Raw genomic sequence first — 27,264 nt, forward strand, 5'->3', positions numbered from 1 at the left:
TCCATATGAGGAGAGATTAATAAGACTGGGACTTTTCAGCTTGGAAAAGAGATGACTAATGGAGGATATGATAGAGATCTATAAAATCATGACTGGTGGGGAGAAAGTAAATAAGGAAGTGTTATTTACTCCTGATAACACAAGACCTAGGGGTCATCAAATGAAATTATTGTCTGGCTATGCAGAAAGAATGACAGGAGACAGTAGATATGGATTTAATCAAGCTGCAACTTTATTATTAGACAGATGTCTGGGACTAACCCAGAGGATAAAAATGTGCAGTGCAGGTGCAAAATTTTTGTCCCTCCACCAGATCCACTGCCGAGATCCTCCAATTCCAGCCATTTTTTTTTCGTGGGGGGGGGTTCCACCAGCTCCCCCACTTTTCATCCACGTCCCTCCAACAATTTCCTTGCTGGGACCTTAACAATTCCAGCCAATTCTGGGGGCGGGGGGAGGGTTTCCATCAGCTTCCCTCCCTTTTCATCCAGGTCCCTCCAGCAATTCCCTTGCCAGGACCTTACTGACCACCCCCCCTCGTAGGAGGGGTTAAGGTTGACTATAATGATGGGGGGGTTGGCTCCCTGCTGAACCAATCATAGGAGTCTCCAATTGCCCCCCGCTGCTTAATTACCAAGCACCTCTCCTTAATTCCTTTTCCAAACCATTTTTCCATTCTTTTGTGCCTTAATTTATGGAGTACCTGCACTGAACATCTGCTATACACTTAAATAAAGGGATGCAGCATACGGCCTACCGCCCGTCATGCTGTGCGTGAACAGAGCCCACCTGAACCTGCTGCGAGGAAGGCAAAAAAACTCCCACTGCACCTGGCCAATATGGTCAGACCCGCTTAGTGGGGCGGCTAGTGTAATGCCCACAGCAGATATAGCTAAACACTGGGCATATTTGTGACCTAATTAGGGAGGGAGGGTGGGTGCTGCCCAGTCTGTTCTGAGTGAATGAGTGGAGTGGACAGGCCCAGGCTGACCTTTTTAAACCCCTCATTCCTAGGTGGTGAGGAATCCACCATGCTGACTGCTCTTCTAGCAGTGTTACGTCTCCCCTCCTCCCCCAAGCCAGAAAGCATTGCCCTCTTCTCCCGGCCAGCCAGACAAACCCCTCCCCGCTTAAAGTGCAGGGCGGTGAATAGGCTGCAGGTTCAAAACAAATAAAAGGAAGTATTTCTTCACACAATGCACTGTCAACCGGTGAAACTCTTTGCCAGAGGATGTTGTGAAGACAAGACTATCAGGGGATTCAAAAATGAACTAGATAAGTTCATGGAAGATAGGTCCATCAATGGCTATTAGTCAGGATGGGCAGGGATGTAAAACTGTGCTCTGAAGTGACCCTAACCTCTGTTTGCCAGAAGCTGGGAATGGGCAACAGGGGATGGATTACTTGATGATTACCTGTTCTGCTCATTCCCTTTGAAGCATAGCATTAGCTACTGTCATAAGACAGGGTACTGGGCTGGATGGACCACTGGTCTGACACAGTATGGCTGTTTGTATGTTCTTATGTACTGAAGATTTTCAAAATTTCACAGTAACAACATAGGGTTTAGAAACCATCACAGTATGGTTATTGATTATAGAGCAATATTTTATTCCCCAAACTGAGAGAATGCCATATTATATATAGATCAGGCAAGAATAGTTCTGAAATGTTGGAGCCTTCAGTTATCATGCAACAAACAACCCTTCAGCTCCTTTAACACAGTCTATTAAGCAACCATCAGATGATACTGACTACTGACTTGGATCCAAAGGGGCGACAGATGACACTAGTTGGATCAACTGGACCCTTTCTGCCTTTTGGGATCTGAAGCCTTTTGGGATTCCAACACTGACTTGCCCGTAAGCAAGGAAGAAGGGCCTGGTGCTAATTAACAGTCACCTTGCACTAAGCTAAGGGCTCCTTCTAACAGGAATTACCAGAATTCGGGGTCTCATTCTCACACAGTCATCTGGGTTAAAGTTGCACAAAGACAGAATCTCCTCAGCAGATAAGAATCACCAGTGTATAGACGGTACAATGTATGTTAGTCCACCATGGCCACTAAGGATAAGACAAACTATGCAGATGAAAGGACAAAGCAGAGGAATTCTAGAGAGGTCTGACTAGGTTGTCCGACAGCTGGAAGGAACTGAGTGGTAGCTCTTCATATTCATTTGGGCCTGACATCTGATACCATGATGGTGCACACACGCGTACAGTCCCAACAGTTGCTCTTGTGAAGACGTGGAGTTTACATTTAAAAGTATGGATTTGCAACACTAGTTAAATAGCAATTTGCCTGCACTATTGATTTTTAATGTGCATTAACACAGCATTCACAACTTATTTAATCTTGCCTGCAGAATTACTAAATTATTAAAAATGATTTTATGTTCCATAAATAACAAACCCATAAGTAATAATCTAACTTTACAAAGATACATTTAGAAAAATAGTCTAGCAACTGTTTTGTATAGGGCCAGTTACTACTGTATTACAGGCTAATATACAGAACTCTTCACAGAAACTTTATTTCTGTTCTTATAAGGCTACAATTCTTCTAATTGCCAGTTTTCTTTCTATGCTCTTTCACCAAAAACAGTATCTGAATTTGAGTCACAACAACTCTCTCTTGAAAAATTTGTCCCAATTAATTGATGTATTCAGTTTCAAAGGATGTCAGTTATTAGCTTCATCCCTTATCACCAAATTTAATTATATAGTTTTCACATGATCAAAATGCATGCATCTTTTGTTTCTGTCACTAAGCTCCAAAGAGTTGACTTCTACTCTGAATTCTTCTAGTTCATCTATTTGAATCAAACTTTAACTTGTTTCATAGAGTTATAGAAATCTGCAGCTATCTGTGGAAAGCTAATCCGTCAGTGTAATTTCATCTGAGGGATTTTTGTATTAATGTAATTACCTACAAACACAGGTGAGGTTTGTGCAAGTTTACTGCCCCGATTTACAGATCAAAGATACTGCTCAATCTAGACTAAAAGATACGATTTAACCTTTGGCAGTTTATCACTTCAAAAACCTGAGTTACAATTAAGGAATTGTCAGACTTTCAAATACCAAATTTACGCACCAGCATTAAAGTGATATTGATTGCTTGGAAAACTAATTAACCTGCTGATCAGTTATGTGTTAGAGCAGGGGGAGATGAGTACTTCACAAACATAACAGAGGTCTATCAGAGATGTCTATGGTCCTACAGTCTCTTTAGGGATTCACAGACTGATTTGAAAAAAAAAATCTTTGAATGACGAGCGCAGTTTGGGAAGATACATCTTGACTAGTGGCTTTCAGTATACCACGTAAGGCAAGCAGAGGGAAGGATAAGAGAAATGCTGTAGCAAATAGAAAATAACAGCAAGGTTGAGGTGAGTCTATTTAGTTTTAAGCACAGATACAGATAGTGGGGCTCCTACCCTACCAGTATTCACCAAATCACACACCCAATCTCTTCCCCCATGCTGTCCAAATAAAAACCTTTTTGAGAGACTGAAGAGCTGTTTTTAGTAGTATTAATTAGGCATAGATATCTGCCACTTTTGCATAGAATGTACCTACTGAGCTTAGCCTCCCAAGTTTCCATGGCGATCCTGACCTCCAGAAAGTCAGTGGAGGAACTTCCCTGAATTTTTAGGAGGGGCATAGCATATAGCAGAGCTGGATCTGTCCACCTCTCCTTCACTTCACTATCCTCATGGACAGCCAAGATAAACTCAACTTGGCTTCCCCTCTCAGAAGGTAAGAAGAGAAAAAACATTCATTTGCCAGGGAAATGAAATTGGAGGAAGGATACTTAGAGGAGCCTGCAGATTGGTAAGAGTTAAATGACAGCTAGTAGAGATTTTATAGTATAGAGGAGAATATGGTACTATGGAGTCCATGTTCAGGTTGTCCATAGCTATCATGTGAACACAAGTGTCAGGAATTAATACTAATTAAAAGAATAAAATAAATAATATTTAATATGTAATCAATTATCTAATTTTGAAACACTTACATAAACACAGGCACAAAGGTCACATTATTACCCTCAGCGGAAGTGGTGGTAATGTCCTTAATGCAGTTCCAAGCTCCTTTTTTTGAGGGGGGGGGGTAAAATATCCAATCAATATTAATTTTACTTTCCACTAAAAACTATTTGAAATACATTAAGAAAAAACTCAGCATTTCTGCAGAGGTGGATGAAGTGACATTTAGGTCTGTTTACAAATATTAAGCTATTTTTTTTGCCTGAGAACACCAGTTAGGCAGTTAGCAATATAATGATATAAATTAAGAAAGGAATAAATATGAAATCCTGAATATGTACTCTTTTCATTTTTAAATACATAAAAATCATATCCCATGGGTATATTATAGGGTCCTTCCTTCCTTTTAGAAGGGAAGTTATAAGAAGGATCCACTTAGTCTTGCAACAGGATTCCAATATAACAGAGTCCTTAATACTTGTGATATAGGAACAACCAAACCAGATCAGACAATTGGACCATCTGTTGCTATCGGTTTTAAATTTGTTGCCTTTCCATTGCACTGATCGTCCCCTTATTCTTCATTAAAGAATGGTGTCAAATTTGTCTTTTTCAAACCATTCATCCCTTACATGGGTCTGCACCTTGATGTGGTGCAAAAGCTTGTGTGCTTCATTGACTCTGAGAGCTATGTCAGTGGGAATTTTAACTCCTAGTTAGGTTACCCAAGCTGGATAAGTCAAAGGTTCTGGACAATATGAAAAGCATTCCTCTGGTCCTCCAGGTTGGAGACTGAGCGTAAAAGCCAACAAGCTATCCTCACAGGGAAGTGAAGCTATAGAAAAGCAACAAAGCAGCCATTCTGGCAAGCAGCATGCGAAATGGATTCAGTCTCAGCAGAAACAATGGGTTTTAGTGAAAACCATGTCTCTGAGAAATTCTTTATTAATGGTAAAAACAAACTATGAATGTATGGGACATTAGAACAATGGCTGCAACAACAAGAGCGGTGCAGATGCTGAAAGAACTGGATGAATAGAATCGTGAAATCCTTGGAATAAGTGAATATCGATGGCCAGGAGCTGATAAAAAGTGATTCAAAAATGAAACGGTCAGAATATATTCAGAGAAACAAAATGATTAGCACTCAGAGAAAGTATCATTAATTAAGACTTCCAAATAGAAAAAACAGTTTATACACTAGAAGTTAATTAACAGACAATTGCTCCAAGATAGGTTTCAAATACCATACATGAAAATGACAATGAGACGATGAGATCAAAGATCAATTTTTCTATTGCTTACAAACTCTGACTGACCATATTCCCAAGCATGACATCTTTTTAGTAATGGGGGACTTCAGTGCCAAGGTTGGAGATGATACCTCGGTCCCTGCTGTTTTCTGCCTGTGCACAGAATAGTTTAGTCTCCAGAGGATGGTAATACTTTGGTTTAATTCTGTTTGTTGGGTTAGTGTTGGGGTGGCTGGATTGTGCTATTGGCCTGTGATATATAGCATTTCAGACTAGATGAAGAAAATTGACAGCCAATGGCTAATAGACAAGATATTACAACAGCAATTTCAAACTAAACTGAAGAACAGATTTTAGGTGCTACAAGATAACATTGACATATCCTAGCTCCATGACAGTATCACAGATGCCGAAACATTAATTGGTTTCTAAATAAGCACACCTAAAATCTGGATAAGTGAGGATAGGTGGAATTGTGTGAAAGAAGGAAACAAACCAAAGCAAACATTAGCTACTCAAAAACACCCCCAGAAAAAGAACCAGTTAAAAAAAATCTGTATTAAAAAAGGAAAAAGCAGTGAAAAATAGCCTGAGAAGAGACAAGAGGAAATACATGGATCAAAGAATCTGGAGTGGCTCTAAAAGAGGTGATAGTAAAACACTTTATCAACTCAATAAGGTCCTATTAGCAAGTTTAAATGGTGAGCAATTTAAAGATGCACAAGGAAACTGACAATTTATTCTGACTGTTTATTTTCTGTGTTTTAGCCAGTTTATAATCCATGACAGAACTTTACCTCTCCTATCACTTAGTTTCCTTAATAACCTGTTGTGTGGGGCTTTGTCAAAGGCTTTTTGAAAGTCTAAATAAATTATGTCACGTGGTTCTCCTTTATCTACAACTTTATTTACATGATCAAAGAATTCTAAGAGATTAGATTTCTATAGTTTTCCTTCACAAAGAAGTGGTGGTTTCTCCCTCATTTTTAACGATTGTTTCTGTCAGCATTCCTGGATTGCCCCTTAGGTCTTTATTAAAGGTTGAATTATGGTGATTAACAGCAGCTGACGATCTGGCTTGCAGTAAGTACACGTGTTATCTTCCAGTTCTCAGGTACAGTAACTGATTTTAACGAGAGGTTGCCTGTTATTTGTTAGCAGCTCTTAAATTCCTTCAGAATTGTTGGAAGTACACCAGTTTATAACATTCCTCCATTTTTTGTCATTTTATATTTTTTCAATAATGCTTACTATGTCAAGGTCTCCGTCCTTCAGTCCACTGAAAGCTCTCTCACTCACTCACACGCACACACTCACCTATTAAGTTACAGCTACATCACATCTCAACTGCCTGTATTAGCGATGTGCTGCCAATAGTTTAACAAAAATTATCTCCATTAGTCAGTAATAAGCTTCATGTACCGGGGAATATACGTGTTTGCAGAGAAAAGGTATAGGAGAGGGGAGAAGCAATTTATTTGTTTTCCTGTTTAAATGAAATTGATTTTCATAACTATAATTAAGGGAGGACGTACTACCACTTGGCAAGCTAATATTAAATGCACTTTACTTCAATTTTGCTCTGCAAGTACTTTTATCATCTACAAGATAAATCATCTAACTAAGTGGTACCCAGAGAGGGGGTGATCGCAATCACAGACAAGTAAAGCATAACAACCTTCATTTTCATGGCAGAATTATAGCCAGGGGCTCCAGAAAACCCTTCAAAGCCCTCTCCAGAATGTTTCTGTCCCGTAGAGTTTATAAGTAAGGAAGGTACTAGTGATTTATTTTGAAGCACATATTATTCAAATAAAGCCCTGATCAAGTAAAACTTATTTCATATATCATATGCATCTGCATAAATTTAATATTTTCACCAACCTAGACAAAATGGATATATATCATTGGAAAGGAGAAATAAGTAAATAAGCAAAGATTTGTATCTTGCAATTTTCAGGTTGGTTTACTTACGATCAAACCACTATTACTTTGTCTTCTTTCTCTGCCATGGAGCTTTCTGTAGAAAATACCTCCTGGATTAAACTGAGTACTCCAAATAATCATATCACCTTGATAATATACATCCATCCCAGTTATCCTTGAATTATGTTCAACATGTGAAATTTGTTGATGAACATCACTGTAGTTGAATGGATATATAAAACCCAGGATATCAGTGTCATTAGCAATGTAGAGAACTTGATCTTCAGAGCCTGGGGATTATTATAATGAAATACAAAAATAAAGTGAATTTCAACTAACGCCTAGTAAAAATATCAATATTTTTTCATTTGTATCGATTTTTTTTGTTTATTTGGTATAATTTCTTAATGTTAACAAGGGAACTTGATTTGCGTTTGCCCAGCCTTATAAACACTATCACACTATTAGAAGTAGTAGAAGTAGTAATACTCTGTTAGTGTCTGCAGTGTGCTAGATGATGCCAATACACAGTCCTTGCCTCAAGGAGTTTATTGATTAAAAACATGAGCAACATATAAATGGTAGGGGAGTTTGTGCAAACATAAAAATATAATTTTAATACTCACTACTTCATATATCCCATTTTCATATTCATTATGTACTTTTAAAATTTCTTAAATGAACATACATACATTAAAGGCAATTTTTACATGCCAAGATTTCATATGCATTATTTGAACTTGCTCTACAAATTAAGAAAGGGTAACGATCCTGTTTCCATTGAAGTTAACAGAGTTTTGAAACTGACTTCAACAGGAACACAAACGGAGCAGTGTTATGAACTATATTCAACATTAAATTCAGCATTTACTCATAGCGGTCTCTGAGATACCTCAGTTATTACCTATCTGAAATGCCCAGGTACCATTAATTATCTATATAATAGTATTCTCTGAAATCTATAAGTGAAGTTTGAGAAAAATATATAATTATTGGATATATAAATAGCACACTAATGGTCGTTGCTTTATTTTAAAATTTAAATCATATTTGTCCACAATACATGATTTACAGTAACTACCATCCAAGATTTCATGCCTTATGGATATAAGATATTCAAGGCCATTTGCTCCCCCACTATTGCTAATGTCATAGGAAATAGTAACAGAAATAGTGGCCATGCAGTTATGTGCAATCCGTCAGAATGGTGCATTGACAGACAGGGTAATGAGTGTGACCAAAAACTTGTATGAAGACTAAGGATCAATAGATAAAGGTAATTATTAAATTATAAGCCTAATGTTAAATTCTTCTGTGTCACCCTTGATTACAAGTAGCTGCCCATCAGCAGCAGCAGGGTGTGCTCAAGATCCTTTATCTTGATCTTATTGGTTCCTCAGTGGAGATTATGAACCCTGATAGAGTTCTTTTTACCTGTAGAGCAAATTAATATTGACTCAGGAAAGTCATCCTTCTGTGACAGGTCACCGTGAGGAGAAATGGGGCATTCAGTGTTCATATGGTGTTGACTGTTGCCACCCACAATACACTATAACCTCACCTCCACTGTAGGATTGTTAGGAACTACTATGGAAGTACTGTGGACATACTTTCATATATCCAACAATTGAAAAATGACATTTTAATAGAGAATAGAAATTTAAATTATTTCATTCCGGCAGTGGATTATTGCTTGTTTTTCTTTTAAGTCAATGAAAATTGACCCCCTAAATGTTATATAATGTGGAGGAGCATAAAACTCCTTAACACAGTCCATTAGCCACTAGCATTTTGCCAACAATAATAATATATGCATATGTATTCACTTTGCATTTATATATTACTTCAAAGCATTATGCCACAGTGGGTAAATATTATTGTTCCACTTCCAGTTCGGCATACTAAGGCACAGAGAGATTAAGGTCAGATTTCAAAAAGTACCTGGGCACCTAAAGATGCATATGGGTGCCTAGCGGGATTTTCAAAAGTGCCTATGTGAATTAGGTGCCTAAATACCTGTAGTTCTGGGGCCTAGGTGATTTGTCCAAGATTGCTCAGCAAACCAGTGGGAAAGCCTCCAAATACCCAGTCATTTGCTCCAAACATTAGAAAACGTTTCCATGAAAAAAATCTGATTCTGCTCTCAGGCTTCTAAAACTTCAACAAAATACCTACATTATTTAATAAAATCTTTATCTGACTTTTCAGTCATTTGTGTTTTAATATTAATATTATGTGTCTTAACCTTTATGGAAGACATATTTAAACAGGAGAAATTGTAGTGGTAGAAATGTAAAACACATGCAGGCAAAGAGACAATTTGCTTATGTATACTTGGAAAGACTGCTTTCTTGATGATCACAAGTAAATCTACATTGTTTGAACTATTTGACTCATTTTTCTTAACATGAATTATAAAGTCAAAATACAGTAGTAGCCATTAAATATGTAAATAATGATGTAAGCAATTAACTGATTATTATTAATTAGTATAATTTTTGTAGCCTTACCTTTTGCTATGCAGCTGTTATTCTTTTCCTTATAATTTCTCTCACATATACATTTGTATGATCCTTTAACATTAGTACATTGATGTGAACAGGTGCCAAATATCATGCATTCATTGATATCTAGGGGGAAAAGCACTCATCATAAGATAATACATACTTGGATTAAAATGATCAGTCCACTGTTCTAGCATTCATCTGAACATGAACTTCCAAGGACTTCATTCCCTCATTCCAGCTGTGAACAAAACACTTCCTCACCAGACTCTCCTCCAGTCTTATTTCGTCTCCTTCCTTCCTACTCATCTCTAATATCTCTCCGTTATCATTAATAAACATTTGTAATCAATTGTGAAGATTAAAAAGTCAGAGTATTATCGACATCTCCAAGGGATCTCTCTATGGCATGCTCAAAACTGTCATTATCACCATCTCATAGAAAACCTACACTTCACCGTTTCTTACTTGCCTACTCCCCTTTACTTAAGGTAAGGTTAGGTTGAAAAGCTCTTAGTCACATTTGTGAGTAGTCCCACTGAAGTAAATCAAAATACTTGTGCAAGTAACTGCTCATCAATTCACGACAGTTCACAATCTGCCCCTGAGAAAGGATATGGAGAAAGTGGATCTTCTCTCACTTTTCTGAGTAACACTTGCAGCACAACAATCTTGACTGCTCTCAAACTAGCTGGGCACCCTTTACATTGCAGAGGGCACCCTTCTCAAGGTATTTAATAACTCACTCCTCTCCCTTATTATATCTGATCTCAGTACAGCTTTCAAGGTTATAGATTGCTATTCTTCTTCAGCTTGTCACAAAACAATCTGATCACCAGTACCTTCATTTAGTAGTTTAAATTCCACCGCTTTAATGGATCTATTGAAATTCCTGTTGGAAGCTTAAAATCATCTGTTTACATCTTCCATTATGGAATCATTTAAACTTCTGACTTTGGTCCTCTGACATTTCATTGCTTGCTTTAATCTTGCTTTAATACCTTCAGGCAAATTACACACAAATCTAAATCCCTCTGTATCTTGCCCATCTTCTTATCTTGATTCGTTTAGCTGGTAGCTATGACTGAGGTCCTCATTCTTGTGAAAAGTCACATTTATCTCAACTCTTTCACTCCATTAACATTTTTTCCTGCTCCCTCATTTTTCTGGAAATCTCAACATTATTTCCTCTAGGATAATGTGCTATTTCTGTAAAGTGTTTTTGACATGTACATAAAACCATACACAAAAATTAAATGGTATTGAACTGTATGTTAATTACAATTATGCAACTAATTTCTCTATGCATCTCATTGAGAAAATGCTCCTTTTTTTCAAAGCTAACTTAGTCAGGATGGATGAAGTTTCCACATGCCAGTGATCTTTCATTTTGAACAACCTAAGAAATAATAGTGGCAATCTTAGTCTGATAGAAGCCTGACAGATAAAATAAAAACAAATAAACAAAAAACAAACTGGTTGTATGCAACATCTACTGATGAATTTAACTAATAGAACAGAATTGACTGGGAAGAGTGAGTTAATGAAGAGGTGGGAAGAAGGGGAGAATCAAATTTACCCTTTCTGCATTCCTCAATTCCTGTTCTTGGAAGTGAATGAGACAACAATGAGGCTGCTTAGTTAAGAGTGGTACAGAATGAAGGAATTTTAAGACGAGACGAAAGGGATTTTTATGCCTGAACGACTTGTCTGTACAATGGGTTTTTTTTCTAGTTAGTCCAATGAAAGGTATTACCTCTAAACAAATAATTAAAGATGAAGAAAAACTAAGGCAGAGAAAGCTTATATTACACTTCTTTCATCAAGGCATGTGCAAACTCACATGTATAAATCTGTGTTGTCTGGCACTTGTGTGTCTGATGGGAAAAGGATTAAAGTTTGTAATATGAGTATGAATTCTGATGACTCATCATCAGAATTCATACTCCATATTACAAATTTAATCTTTTTCCCATCAGACACACAAGTGCCAGAAAACGCAGATTTATACACATGAATTTGTACATGCCTTGATGAAAGAAATGTAATATAAGCTTTCTCTGCTTTAGTTTTTGTTGCATGTGTTGGCATTAGTCTTGCACCCTGATGAACTTTCTTTATATAGAGGCATTAGCTCACTAAGTAAATTGATAAAGAAAATTTTAGATTCCTTCATTGGTTTTAAATACCCAGACAAATGATTATTTACCATAATACATTTAATTCTTAGAGAGCTGCCTAAGTATAGACTGTATACCCTTGTAAGCCATGTTTCCTAGACTTTTTGGAAAGTAATGTCTGTTGCAGCCACACAAATGCCCTCTTGGTCCCAAGGAGTCAAATATTTTTGGCATCCTTTCCAATGAGAACGTATGACCTAATTTGGATCAATTCTTCTTGTCCCTCACTGCAATAACCAATGAGCCCTGAGTGGCATAGGTTAGAAAATTCTGGATCTTATCTTCCAGTACCTAATAAGCATTTAGTTGTGGATGGGTGTGACATTATCTAATTAAAATATGACCATATAGATCATTGTTGAAACCACTGTTATATATTTGCAGCGAATATTGTACAAAGGTTGTTGAGAGAGGTGTCTATGAAAAGGTTATGATTTGATGGTTATGATTATGCAATCTGTATGTATGTATCATTTTTGTATTTGAAATTATGAGTAATGGCTCTATACTTGGATTTCAAATGTTTGCTCCTGGGGTAATGCCCACAAAGTAGCTAGCCAGCACATCTTGGAGGAACTGTTCAAATTAAGTGGCCCATCAAGAAACACTTGACTGACAGTGGACCATGGGAGATGCCCATCTACACTGAGTGGACTGTCATGTAAATGTGCTGTCCAGAGTGTAGGTAATTGCTTCTTGCAATGACTGAGGGAAATTGGGCATGAATATGTGACTTGCCCATGTGACTCCAAACTCTATCTTATTGCTGTAATTTTCCACAGTAAGAACAATGGGATGCCCTCCACATGGCAAAAGCTATGAAAGGCCCTGGAAACACCTCCATTATGTCTTCAATCCTGCTTCCTACCCCGGAGGAACTTTGCTACAAACTGAAGCTCTGACCAAAGGACTGAATGACCCATCCAAGCTGTGGATGTACTCCAGAGACTTGACTTAAGCCAGAAGTTTATTCCATCACTGCTACAAGTCTGAACCAAGAATTTTGCCATTACTGTATGTAACTGATTAATTTAACGCTCACATTTCTTTCTTTCTTTTTATAAATAAACCTTTAGATTTTGATATTAAAGGATTGGCATCAGCATGATTTTGGTGTAATATTTAAGCTATATATTGACTGGGTGTAGAGCTGGTCCTTTGGAATCAGAAGAACCTATTATTTGATGAGACTGGTTGTAAAGAACCACTCATCTCTGAACCCACTGTTTTTGATGGTAGGACCTGGAATGCCTGAGGAAACTGCCTTTATGTTTTCTTGTTAGCCAGTGTGGTGAGACAGGAGTTTACTTTTGTGGCTGGTTTGGTATATCTCATAAAAGAATAACCACCAGTTTTGAGTTGTGCTTGCCCTATTTTTCAGCAGTTCATCCTGAATTTGGCATCCTCAGTTGTGACACACTAAGGCATGGTTACAATGGGATCCTGGAACTGATGACCCACTTGAGGAGAGATAGTACTGAAAAGGACCCCCCACTGATGATATCATTATTACTATTATTTATCATTTTTATTACCACAGTGCCTAAGAGCCCTAGACCTGGACTAAAACCTCCTTGTGATAGGTGTGGTAGAAACACAGAACAAGAAGACAGTCTCTACCCTAGAGGGTCTTACAGTCTAAATATAAGACAAGAGATGACTCATGGATATAAATAGATAGGGAAGTACATATAAACAATGAGACAGTATTGGTCAGCATGACAGGCATTGGTCTCTGCACACCAGCAGCCTAAACCTAGTGAAGTTTTTAATAAGCATCATGGCAAAGGAAAGTTTTGAGGAAGGATTTGCACGTGGATAATCAGGTGGCTTTATGGGGAGCACCTCCCAAACATGAGAGGGAGATTGGGAGAAAAATTTTGAAATTTTAACAAAGGGGCCATGGAGACTAGCATCATTGGCTGATTAGAGGTGAGCACTGGCAGCTCAACAGCAAATGAGATATGATAGATAGAATGCGGACTGACTGTGAAAGGTCTTGAAAGTGAAAACAAGCAACTCATGTTTGATGCAAAAGAGAAGAGGGAGCCGGTGGAGTGATATGGTCAAAGTGATGCAATAGGAAAATGACCTTTGCAGCAGCATTCTGAATGGATATAGGTGAAGTAAGCTTGCATTTGTTAAAGCCAGAGAGAAAGATGTTACGGTAATCAAGACATGAGATGTCAAGAACTTGGATGACAGGTATAGTTCTATGTGTATGGATAGGAAAGGGCATATCTTAAAGATGTTATGTATGTTATATATAAATATGTTATATATATATAGTTGATTTTTTTTCTGCATAACATATATATAACACATATATCCCCTGTATGTGAGAACCTAGAAAGAAGCCGGAGTCAAAGAGGATGACCAAATGATGGGCCTGGGTGACAGGTGTTGTCCACACTGATCAAGAAAGAAGGTAGCAGATTCATAGGCATTCAGGGTAGTCCCTGTCCTAGCATGTTAAAATGGAGTAAATCTTTGTGATGCTGAGGCCACCTCTTATGCTGATATTACACCAGTATGCCTTTATAATAGATTTCATAGGTACGGATGGATTATGCAGAAGTCAAATTTGGCTTTGACATTGCAGACATTTCTCACTAGAAGACTCACTTCTCAGAGTAATCTTCTTAATGATTATGAAACCTTAGTGCTCATTGAAAACATAGACACTATAGCCTTAGATCCTATTCTGTCTGACAACAACTTTTTGTTGTCACGGTGGCCCATGATCAGTTTTCACCAAAAAAGGATAATATAGTGAACACAAGTGAAAATAAGGCAGGATCTGAGGCCAAAATAGGGAGAGAACAAGTTAAAAATTACTTAGACAAGTTACGTGTCTTTAAGTCACTTGGACCTGATTAAATACATCCTAAAATACTCAAAGAGTTGACTGAGGAGATATTTGAGCCATTAGCGATTATTTTCAAAAGCTCATGGAAGAGGGCAAATATAGTAGCAATCTATAAAAAGGGAAATAAGGACAATTCAGGGAATTACAGAGCTGTCAACTTAATTTCAGTACCTAAAAATATAATGGAGCAAATAACCAAGCAATCAATTTGCCAATATCTAAAAGATAATAAGGTGATAAGTAACAGTCAGCATGGATTTTTTCAAGAACAAATCATGTCAAACCAACCTAATAGCTTTCTTTGATAGGGTAACAAACCTTGTGGATGAGGGGAAACAGTAGATTTGGTATATCTTGACTTTAGTAAGGCTTTTGATGCAGTCTCACATGACTGTCTCATAAACAAACTAGGGAAATACAATCAAGATGGAGCTACTATAAGATGGGTGCATAACTGGTTGGAAAACCATTTCCACAGAGTAGTTATCAGTGATTTACAGTCACTGGAAGGGCATAATGAGTGAGGTCCCTCAGGGATTGGTACTGGGACCGGTTCCGTTCAATATCTTCATCAATGATTTAAATAATTGCATAAAGATTACACTTATAAAGTTTGTGGATGAAACAAAATACAGAGGGGTTGGCCAGGGCTTTGGAGGAGAGGCTTAATATTCAAAATGACCATGACAAACTGGAGAAATGGTCTGAAGTAAACAGGGTGAAATTCAATAAGAACAAATGCAAAATACTCAACTGAGGAAGGAAAAATCAATTTCACACATATAAAATGGGAAAAGACTGCCTACAGAAAGAAATATGGGGATATGGTTGATCACAAGCTAAATATGAGTCAACATTATAACATTGTTTCAAAAAAAGCAAACATCATTTTGGGATATATTAGCAGGAGTGTTATCAGCGAGATATGAGAAGTAATTCTTCCACTCTACTCCGCACTGATTAGGCCTCAACTAGAGTATTCTCTCCAGTTCTGGGCGACACATTTAAGGAAAGATGTGAACAAATTGGAGAAAGTCCAGAAGAGAGCAACAAAAATGATTAAAGGTCTAGAAAACATGACCTGTGAGGAAAGACTGAAAAAGTTGGGTTTGTTTAGTCTGGAGAAGAGAAGTCTGAGAGGGGACATGATAACAATTTTTCAAGTACACAAAAAGTTGTTACAAGGAAGAGGGAGAAAAATTGTTCTTGTTAACCTCTGAGAATAGGACAAGAAACAATGGACTTGAATTGCAGCAAGGGAGGTTTAGGTTGGACTTTATGGATGGAGCTCGGCTGTTCTCAGTGATGGCAGATAGCAGAACAAGAAGCAATGGTCTCAAGTCGCAGTGAGGGAGGTCTAGACTGGGTATTAGGAAACACTATTTCACTAGGAGGGTGATGACACACTGGAATGGGTTACCCTGGGTGGTGGTGGAATCTCCATCTTTAGAGGTTTTTAAGGCCTGGCTTGACAAAGCCCTGGCTGGGATGATTTACTTGGTGTTGGTCCTGCTTTGAGTAGGGGGTTGGACTAAATGACCTTCTGAGGTATCTTCCAACCCTAATCTTCTATGACTCTATGATTAGGAAATGCTTCCTAACTCAGAGTAGTTAAGCACTGGAACATATTGATTAGGGAGGCTGTGGAATTTCAGTAATCTTTAAAAAAGGGAAGAAGGAGGATCCTGAGAACTACAGGCCAGTCAGCCTCACCTCAGTCCCTGGAAAAATCATGGAGCAGGTCCTCAAGGAATCAATTCTGAAGCACTTAGAGGAGAGGAAAGTGATCAGGAACAGTCAGCATGGATTCACCAAGGGCAAGTCATGCCTGACTAATCTAATTGCCTTCTATGACAAGATAACTGGCTCTGTGGATGAGGGGAAAGCAGTGGACGTGTTGTTCCTTGACTTTAGCAAAGCTTTTGACACAGTATTCTTGCCAGCAAGTTAAAGAAGTATGGGCTGGATGAATGGACTATAAGGTGGAAGGAAGCTGGCTAGATTGTCGGGCTCAACGGGTAGTGATCAATGGCTCCATGTCTAGCTGGCAGCCGGCATCAAGTGGAGTGCCCCAACAGTCGGTCCTTGGGCCGGTTTTGTTCAATATCTTCATAAATGATCTGGAGGATGTTGTGGATTGCACCCTCAGCAAGTTTGCAGATGACACTAAACTGGGAGGAGAGGTAGATACTCTGGAGGGTAGGGATAGGATACAGAGGGACTAGACAAATTGGAGGATTGGGCCAAAAGAAATCTGATGAGGTTCAACAAGGACAAGTGCAGAGTCCTGCACTTAGGATGGAAGAATCCCATGCACCGCTACAGACTAGGGACCAAATGGCTAGGCAGCAGTTCTGTGGAAAAGGACCTAGGGGTTACAGTGGATGAAAAGCTGGATATGAGTCAACAGTGTGCCCTTGTTGCCAAGAAGTCCAATGGCATTTTGGGATGTATAAGTAGGGGCATTGCCAGCAGATTGAGGGACGTGATCATTGCCCTCTATTCGACATTGGTGAGGCCTCATCTGGAGTATTGTGTCCAGTATTGGGCACCACACTACAAGAAGGATGTGGAAAAATTGGAAAATGTCCAGCAGAGGGCAACAAAAATAATTAGGGGACTGGAACACATGAGTTATGAGGAGAGGCTGAGGGAACTGGGATTGTTTAGTTTGCGGAAGAGAAGAATGAGGGTGGATTTGATAGCTGCTTTCAACTAACTGAAAGGGGGTTCCAAAGAGGATGGATCTAGACTGTTCTCAGTGGTAGCAGATGACATAACGAGGAGTAATGGTCTCAAGTTGCAGTGGGGGAGGTTTAGGTTGGATATTAGGAAAAACTTTTTCACTAGGAGGGTGGTGAAACACTGGAATGCGTTACCTAGGGAGGTGGTGGAATCTCCTTCTTAGAAGTTTTTAAGGTCAGGCTTGACAAAGCCCTGGCTGGGATGATTTACTTGGGGATTAGTCCTGCTTGGAGCAGGGGGTTGGACTAGATGATCTCCTGAGGTCCCTTCCAACCCTGATATTCTGTGATTCATTGGTGGTTTTTAAGAACAGGTCTGGTCTAGTTATTATGTAGTCCTACCTTGAGTGCACAGGACTGGACTAGATGATCTACTGAGGTCCATTCCAGTCCTACACTTCTGTGATTCTATGACATGCCTAACTTTGAATCCAAACTTGGCTTAGTCTGTGACTTCACAGCTGATCCAACGTTAGATGCAGGAACTGCAATCATAAGGCCTCATCTGTGCGGAGGGCATGGGGACTCTGCATTTTATAAAAGGTTGAAGTATGAAGGTCTTATAAACAAAGAAACCATCTAGGGCAGTGTTTCCCAAACTTGGGACGCCGCTTGTTCAGGGAAAGCCTCTGGCGCGCCGGACCAGTTTGTTTCGCATCTGCAGGTTCGGCTGATCGCGGCTCCCACTGGCTGTGGTTCGCTGTGCCCGGCCAATGGGGGATGCGGAAAGAGGTGGCCAGTACGCCCCTCGGCCGGTGTCACTTCCCGCAGCCCCCATTGGCAGGGTACAGCGAACCGCGGCCAGTGGGAGCCGTGATCGGCCGAACCTGAGACACGGCAGGTAAACAAACTGGTCCGGCCCACCAGGGGCTTTTTCTGAACAAGCGGCATCCCAAGTTTGGGAAACACTGATCTAGGGAATGGGCTTCAAGCAGAGTGAAAAGCAGTTATGTGTGTCTGCCTCCAAGACCAAGGATGGGCAAAGTATGCAGCACTTGAATCCTTTTTTTCTTATTTGAGTTTTTGGTGGGGTGACCATCCTTGTCCCAAGGCTGCTGTGACCCAAGGCGTGAATAAAAAACCTGAATGTCTAATGGTGCAAATTACCTAAAATACACCAGAAATTAAATAAATTTTAGATTAATCCTTCTGGAAAAAAGCACTCTGGTGACAGAGAAAGTGTCACTGTATTGGCATCTGGGAACTGCAATGTGGCTCTAGGAAGAAGGATAAAGGAGTTGGAGGCGCAAGTGGTGTTCTATGTGGCTCTAGGAAGAAGGATAAAGGAGTTGGAGGCGCAAGTGGTGTTCTCGTCCATCCTCCCCGTGGAAGGAAAAGGCCTAGGTAGGGAGCGTCGAATCGTGGAAGTCAACGAATGGCTACGCAGGTGGTGTCGGAGAGAAGGCTTTGGTTTCTTTGACCATGGGATGGTGTTCCATGAAGGAGGAGTGCTGGGCAGAAACGGGCTCCATCTTACGAAGAGAGGGAAGAGCATCTTTGCCAGCAGGCTGGCTAACCTAGTGAGGAGGGCTTTAAACTAGGTTCACCGGGGGAAGGAGACCAAAGCCCTGAGGTAAGTGGGAAAGCGGGATACCGGGAGGAAGCACAGGCAGGAATGTCTGTGAGGGGAGGGCTCCTGCCTCATACTGGGAATGAGGGGCGATCAACAGGTTATCTCAAGTGCTTATATACAAATGCACAAAGCCTTGGAAACAAGCAGGGAGAACTGGAGGTCCTGGTGATGTCAAGGAACTATGACGTGATCGGAATAACAGAGACTTGGTGGGATAACTCACATGACTGGAGTACTGTCATGGATGGTTATAAACTGTTCAGGAAGGACAGGCAGGGCAGAAAAGGTGGGGGAGTAGCACTGTATGTAAGGGAGCAGTATGACTGCTCAGAGCTCCGGTACGAAACTGCAGAAAAACCTGAGTGTCTCTGGATTAAGTTTAGAAGTGTGTGCAACAAGAGTGATGTAGTGGTGGGAGTCTGCTATAGACCACCGGACCAGGGGGATGAGGTGGATGAGGCTTTCTTCCGGCAGCTCACGGAAGCTACTAGATCGCATGCCCTGATTCTCACGGGTGACTTTAATTTTCCTGATATCTGCTGGGAGAGCAATACAGCGGTGCATAGACAATCCAGGAAGTTTTTGGAAAGCGTAGGGGACAATTTCCTGGCGCAAGTGCTAGAGGAGCCAACTAGGGGGGGCGCTTTTCTTGACCTGCTGCTCACAAATCGGGTAGAATTAGTGGGGGAAGCAAAAGTGGATGGGAATCTGGGAGGCAGTGACCATGAGTTGGTTGAGTTCAGGATCCTGACGCAGGGAAGAAAGGTAAGCAGCAGGATACGGACCCTGGACTTCAGGAAAGCAGACTTCGACTCCCTCAGGGAACGGATGGCCAGGATCCCCTGGGGGACTAACTTGAAGGGGAAAGGAGTCCAGGAGAGCTGGCTGTATTTCAAGGAATCCCTGTTGAGGTTACAGGGTCAAACCATCCCGATGAGTCGAAAGAATAGTAAATATGGCAGGCGACCAGCTTGGCTTAATGGTGAAATCCTAGCGGATCTTAAACATAAAAAAGAAGCTTACAAGAAGTGGAAGGTTGGACATATGACCAGGGAAGAGTATAAAAATATTGCTCGGGCATGTAGGAATGTTATCAGGAGGGCCAAATCGCACCTGGAGCTGCAGCTAGCCAGAGATGTCAAGAGTAACAAGAAGGGTTTCTTCAGGTATGTTGGCAACAAGAAGAAAGCCAAGGAATGTGTGGGCCCCTTACTGAATGAGAGAGGCAACCTAGTGACAGAGGATGTGGAAAAAGCTAATGTACTCAATGCTTTTTTTGCCTCTGTTTTCACTAACAAGGTCAGCTCCCAGACTGCTGCGCTGGGCATCACAAAATGGGGAAGAGATGGCCAGCCCTCTGTGGAGATAGAGGTGGTTAGGGACTATTTAGAAAAGCTGGACGTGCACAAGTCCATGGGGCCGGACGAGTTGCATCCGAGAGTGCTGAAGGAATTGGCGGCTGTGATTGCAGAGCCACTGGCCATTATCTTTGAAAACTCGTGGCGAACCGGGGAAGTCCCGGATGACTGGAAAAAGGCTAATGTAGTGCCAATCTTTAAAAAAGGGAAGAAGGAAGATCCTGGGAACTACAGGCCAGTCAGCCTCACCTCAGTCCCTGGAAAAATCATGGAGCAGGTCCTCAAAGAATCAATCCTGAAGCACTTGCATGAGAGGAAAGTGATCAGGAACAGCCAGCATGGATTCACCAAGGGAAGGTCATGCCTGACTAATCTAATCGCCTTTTATGATGAGATTACTGGTTCTGTGGATGAAGAGAAAGCAGTGGATGTATTGTTTCTTGACTTTAGCAAAGTTTTTGACACGGTCTCCCATAGTATTCTTGTCAGCAAGTTAAGGAAGTATGGGCTGGATGAATGCACTATAAGGTGGGTAGAAAGCTGGCTAGATTGTCGGGCTCAATGGGTAGTGATCAATGGCTCCATGTCTAGTTGGCAGCCGGTATCAAGTGGAGTGTCCCAAGGGTCGGTCCTGGGGCCGGTTTTATTCAATATCTTCATAAATGATCTGGAGGATGGTGTGGATTGCACTCTCAGCAAATTTGCGGATGATACTAAACTGGGAGGAGTGGTAGATACGCTGCAGGGGAGGGATAGGATACTGAAGGACCTAGACCAATTGGAAGATTGGGCCAAAAGGAATCTGATGAGGTTCAATAAGGATAAGTGCAGGGTCCTGCACTTAGGACGGAAGAACCCAATGCACAGCTACAGACTAGGGACCGAATGGCTAGGCAGCAGTTCTGCGGAAAAGGACCTAGGGGTGACAGTGGACGAGAAGCTGGATATGAGTCAGCAGTGTGCCCTTGTTGCCAAGAAGGCCAATGGCATTTTGGGATGTATAAGTAGGGGCATAGCGAGCAGATCGAGGGACGTGATCGTCCCCCTCTATTCGACATTGGTGAGGCCTCATCTGGAGTACTGTGTCCAGTTTTGGGCCCCACACTTCAAGAAGGATGTGGATAAATTGGAGAGAGTCCAGCGAAGGGCAACAAAAATGATTAGGGGACTGGAACACATGAGTTATGAGGAGAGGCTGAGGGAGCTGGGATTGTTTAGCCTGCAGAAGAGAAGAATGAGGGGGGATTTGATAGCTGCTTTCAACTACCTGAAAGGGGGTTCCAAAGAGGATGGCTCTAGACTGTTCTCAATGGTAGCAGATGACAGAACGAGGAGTAATGGTCTCAAGTTGCAGTGGGGGAGGTTTAGATTGGATATTAGGAAAAACTTTTTCACTAAGAGGGTGGTGAAACACTGGAATGAGTTACCTAGGGAGGTGGTAGAATCTCCTTCCTTAGAGGTTTTTAAGGTCAGGCTTGACAAAGCCCTGGCTGGGATGATTTAACTGGGAATTGGTCCTGCTTTGAGCAGGGGGTTGGACTAGATGACCTTCTGGGGTCCCTTCCAACCCTGATATTCTATGATTCTATGATTCTATGATCTGGCTACATAATGGCAAGAACTGAGGTAGTTGGCTCTACACTGAGGTGATTGGGTCCTTTTATAACCTCAGCTATGAATGTGCAGTGCCACACAAGGTTGGTTCTGCTTGCAGAAAAGGTTCCTAAAGTTCAGTGACACTGGAGCACACAACCTCCCAAGAATGAATATGCAGAGGCCACCTCAATGAAGAGCACACTTTAGCATTGTTGAAGGAGTGCCTGAAAAACCATAATGGAGCATCTCATGTTTTTCAGAAGTATCAAAAGTTCATTTTACAGTATTCTTTAATAAAGAGTCCTATAAACTCAAGAGGATGTCAGTAATGCTATATCTTCTAAGTGAATGAAACTAATTCTCTGACAGTTCCTGTGATGTTAATTCTTTAATTTGCATTGCTAAACTAGAGCCAGAACAAAAACAACCAAATTCCTAGCAGTAGTTTTCCATATTATATCATGTGTGATTACTTTCACAGTCCAGTTACTCTCAGATGTAAAATGACATCCCATAAGTACACATAATTTTTATTAGCTGTACAAATTTATTAGTGTTTGTGATATGATTGTTTGTAATGGCAGGAGGCAGGGCTCAGAAGCCCCGTGCTCACTTCCAGTTTGTGTCTTATGCTTCAGGGTTTCAATCAGCTCACCTGCAGGGGTCAGAAATTTTGTTTATTTTTATCTCTTTCCTCTGAAGCATCAGTGAGGGCCATAGCTGGAAATGGGACACAAGATGGGGTAGGCCAGGGCTCTGAGGTGGCATTGAGCATTCTCTCTCTCGATACTTGGCTGGTGAGTTCTTGCTCACATGGTCAGGATCTAACTGATCAACACCTGTAGGACCAGGAAGGAATTTTCCTCAAGGTTTTTCGCCTTCCTCTGCAGCATGTGGGTGCAGGACATTTGACAGGATTACCTGGGTATATCTCACAATCATTTCTCTGCCATTGGTGCGGCCGTGGGAACTGGTACTTCTCAGTCCCTTCTATTCTTTGTCTCTGGCGCATAATAGTTTAGTTGGGCTGTAAGACTTTGTCCTAATTTCAGTTGCTGGTTTTAATGTGTGGGTGCTGCATGGTGTTGGTGGCCTGTGATATTCAGGAAGTCAGACTAGATGATCTGGTGGTGCCTTCTGACCTTAAACTCTATGACTCTAAAAGCAATCATTTAATTTACTTAGTAAAAGGATGTAGAAGAATTGCAATAGAAAGCTTTAATGAAAGCTGCAAAGGAAATATACTGTACCTTCACATTGCCTATTCCTCCTGTTTCTCTGAAATCCAGGCTTACACCGACAGAAAACTAATGATTTTGTTTGATTACAGTATGCATCATCTCCACAAGGATTCACATCAGCTTCACAAGTATATTCAGTGGCACCTATGGGAATAGACTTAAATTGGTAAAATGGAAATCTATAAATGGTGAAATACTTAATTGTTAGAATTGCTCTTATTTTTTATGATACATTCTATTTAATTAAACAAATTTGACTGTAACTACTAAAGCTGCTTGAATACAACAAAGGTTTCTGAAAATTTTAAATTCATTTCAGTCATGCTCACAATACTTCTATGTTTAATTTCAACAAACATTTGTCCAACCGATTATTATTGGCAAAAATATCTGAACAAGGTTTTTGTGGAAATGGACTCTTAAATTCTCACATGTGGCTGTCCACAAATGATGTGCCTGAACTCTCATCCAATTAGGGAATGGAAACAATAACATGTTTCTTATCTGCCCTAGCCAACTAATTAATACTGATAGAATATGGCATATTTTCAGATAACTATATTTGTGATCAAGCCAAAAAAAATTTAAAAACCACAATTACGCATACAAAAATCCTCTCAAACATCTCTGAACAACCAACAAATGTAGGAAATTGCAAGCTGGCGTAAATATTCCACATGGAAAAGAAGAAGTTCAGTTTGTCAGATAAATTATTCATTTTTCGTCACTCAACTCTAGTAAATATCCATTTGTTTTTTAGCAGTGGGTATTTTACTGATTTTATGCATTTGTTCAACTACATATGATACAGTTCATCCATACAACTAACATGTAAGAACCTTAAACTTCCTCCCATTCTGTGGGGAACTCTAACACTAAGTTCCTGTTAAAAAACAAACCACAATCATTTTCTGCAGGACAAAAGGAATTTTAAGATGACTGTATAACAAATAGTTTTATTTCACTATGGCCAAAATGATACCAAAACCATAAAATAGTGGAACACATCTTTATGTATATCTCATTTTTTTTACTATTGTGGAGGATACACAGCATAAGAACAACCTCAAAAAGAATTACTGCAGCATCCACTAGCACATTAGTTAAGTATCTCTTGGTATTTCCAAGGTGCATCTTTACAAAGCTTGTCCATTGGTGCACCCCCTCTCTGGCTAAGGAGATGGACATGGTTATTGTGGAGTGGGCACTAAGTTTTAGTGGACAGGGAACTCTGTAGCTTTGTAAACTCCAGGATAATGAACTTTATCTATTTGGCTATGATATATCTGGATTTCACAGTACTCTTGAAGAGAATGAAAATAGATTCAGCTTCTTTCTCAAACATGGAAGATAGTTGAAAGCTCTCCCATTCTCTTGACCGAGATGACCATTTTCCAGGAATCTATTTTCAGGAAGAGAACTGCAGAGCCTCAAAGGAAGATATATACAATCGGAGAAGGTCCGGATTCATACTCCTCAGACCTCACAGGAGAACTAACTGGAGGGTGGAGAAAGGGATAAGGATCCTAACCTCAGATTACTCTAAAAATCCATACTCCTGACACAGAGAACCAGAATTTCATATAAATGCCTGTTCATATGAAACATTCGGCTTACATGTCGTACCAAAGAAGTTTGAAACAAGCCTGAATAAATGTATTATTAGGCTTATCTGACTGAACCTTTGACCAAATTTGTATGTCCCACAAGCTGCAAGGACATAAACGGAAAAATGAAGAGAGGCTGTGAAAGCCACTCTCATATATTCTAGAATTATTCTAGCTCATATTGAGTTAATTATAGCTGCATGATTTTGGCAAACAGCTGGCTTTCTTAGCATACTGCAACCATCCTAAGAAAACAACCCATTGCCACAAGGTACTATAATTTAATGTATTTTCTGCACAATAAATGTATGTTAATAAAATTTAGGTGTATGAAAGTTATTAGCTCATTGAATTTATTTAAATAAAATATATCTGTGTGACTAGCAAGTCTTGAAAAACTGTATTATCAATGTTTGGATAAGTTTCTTCTGTCAGCTTAGTTTCAGTGATTTTGTTTCAGATCAAGAATTTCATATCACAAAACCTTTTTATTTGTTTCGATAGAGAAGAATAGGTGTGAAATGAAATATAATCAATTTAAACAGCTAAACCAGCTCACAATGGATTGAGTCATCTCTTGAAGGGTCAGATAGTTGATTATTTTCTGAAGCAAAATAACTATTATTTGGAAAAGTTGTTAATTTTCTTCATATTCTACTTTAAACCATTAGTCTCAGCTATATTAGTTTGGATACTACATAGTTTACACTTTTTCATGTGAATGAAAACTCTGTTTTGTTGGATAGGTTCTGCATGAAAGAATACCAGTTCATTGTGTTACTTCTTTTGTGCTACAAGTATGAAAAACAGACAGCTTATCAACCGGACTCACTTATTTTGCATCCTTGCTCATCTGAACCATCTCCACAGTCATCAAACCGATCACACTGCAGCTCCATGGGTATACATTTCTTATCTCTACAAGTAAACTCATCCTTTTTACAAGGTTTTGCTTTATATGGGATCTTATCTACATAATTACAAATGAAAAATCACAAGAAGATTAGCATTTCATATTGTTTAGACTACTTGCACATAAAAATGGAAATGACCACAAAGCATTAAAGAGTTTCAAAGATGTCAAGCCTAATTGTTTTGAGAATTAAATTATGACCCACAAACTTTCAATTAAGCTTTTTGTAAGTACAATTTAATCTTTGTAATAAAATTTGCCTTTAATTGTTTTTTAATTGAATGCCTTAAAAGGTAAATCCACCTACCACAGTGATCTTCATCTGAGTTATCACCACAGTCATCAATCTCATTGCAAATCTGTTCAGGTCGCAGACAAACCCTGTTGTTTCTACATCTGTACGGTCTTGTAGGTGGACATGGAAATTTGACTGTAGAAAGAAAACATCAGACAGCATCCATTAATATAGAATAACAACAATCTTTTGTACTTAGAATCATAGAATCATAGAATATCAGGGTTGGAAGGGACCCCAGAAGGTCATCTAGTCCAACCCCCTGCTCAAAGCAGGACCAATTCCCAGTTAAATCATCCCAGCCAGGGCTTTGTCAAGCCTGACCTTAAAAACCTCTAAGGAAGGAGATTCTACCACCTCCCTAGGTAACGCATTCCAGTGTTTCACCACCCTCTTAGTGAAAAAGTTTTTCCTAATATCCAATCTAAACCTCCCCCACTGCAACTTGAGACCATTACTCCTCGTTCTGTCATCTGCTACCATTGAGAACAGTCTAGAGCCATCCTCTTTGGAACCCCCTTTCAGGTAGTTGAAAGCAGCTATCAAATCCCCCCTCATTCTTCTCTTCTGCAGGCTAAACAATCCCAGCTCCCTCAGCCTCTCCTCATAACTCATGTGTTCCAGTCCCCTAATCATTTTTGTTGCCCTTCGCTGGACTCTCTCCAATTTATCCACATCCTTCTTGAAGTGTGGGGCCCAAAACTGGACACAGTACTCCAGATGAGGCCTCACCAATGTCGAATAGAGGGGGACGATCACGTCCCTCGATCTGCTCGCTATGCCCCTACTTATACATCCCAAAATGCCATTGGCCTTCTTGGCAACAAGGGCACACTGCTGACTCATATCCAGCTTCTCGTCCACTGTCACCCCTAGGTCCTTTTCTGCAGAACTGCTGCCTAGCCATTCGGTCCCTAGTCTGTAGCTGTGCATTGGGTTCTTCCGTCCTAAGTGCAGGACCCTGCACTTATCCTTATTGAACCTCATCAGATTCCTTTTGGCCCAATCTTCCAATTGGTCTAGGTCCTTCTGTATCCTATCCCTCCCCTGCAGCGTATCTACCACTCCTCCCAGTTTAGTATCATCCGCAAATTTGCTGAGAGTGCAATCCACACCATCCTCCCGATCATTTATGAAGATATTGAATAAAACCGGCCCCAGGACCGACCCTTGGGGCACTCCACTTGATACCGGCTGCCAACTAGACATGGAG

At 40.2% G+C, this 27,264-nt stretch overlaps 1 protein-coding gene across 8 annotated transcripts in view; it reads right to left on the reverse strand.

The window, feature by feature from the left end:
* The window catches only part of LRP1B (LDL receptor related protein 1B), a 1,329,376-nt gene that overhangs the window by 118,779 nt on the left and 1,183,333 nt on the right, over positions 1 to 27,264 (reverse strand). For 7 of the 8 annotated variants that reach the window (XM_078847919.1, XM_078847920.1, XM_078847917.1 and 4 more), the window contains 5 exons: positions 26,064 to 26,186; positions 25,676 to 25,813; positions 23,246 to 23,380; positions 9,682 to 9,801; positions 7,220 to 7,461 (listed from right to left, as the gene is read on the reverse strand). In XM_078847919.1, coding sequence (XP_078704045.1) covers positions 7,220 to 7,461; positions 9,682 to 9,801; positions 23,246 to 23,380; positions 25,676 to 25,813; positions 26,064 to 26,186 — 758 coding nt within the window. Of the gene's footprint in view, positions 1 to 7,219; positions 7,462 to 9,681; positions 9,802 to 23,245; positions 23,381 to 25,675; positions 25,814 to 26,063; positions 26,187 to 27,264 lie in introns of those variants that run through there. The other variant, XM_078847922.1, reaches the window with a different exon arrangement.

This window comes from Lepidochelys kempii, chromosome 11 (genome assembly GCF_965140285.1).
Source record: "Lepidochelys kempii isolate rLepKem1 chromosome 11, rLepKem1.hap1, whole genome shotgun sequence".
NCBI classification, from domain to species: domain Eukaryota; kingdom Metazoa; phylum Chordata; order Testudines; family Cheloniidae; genus Lepidochelys; species Lepidochelys kempii.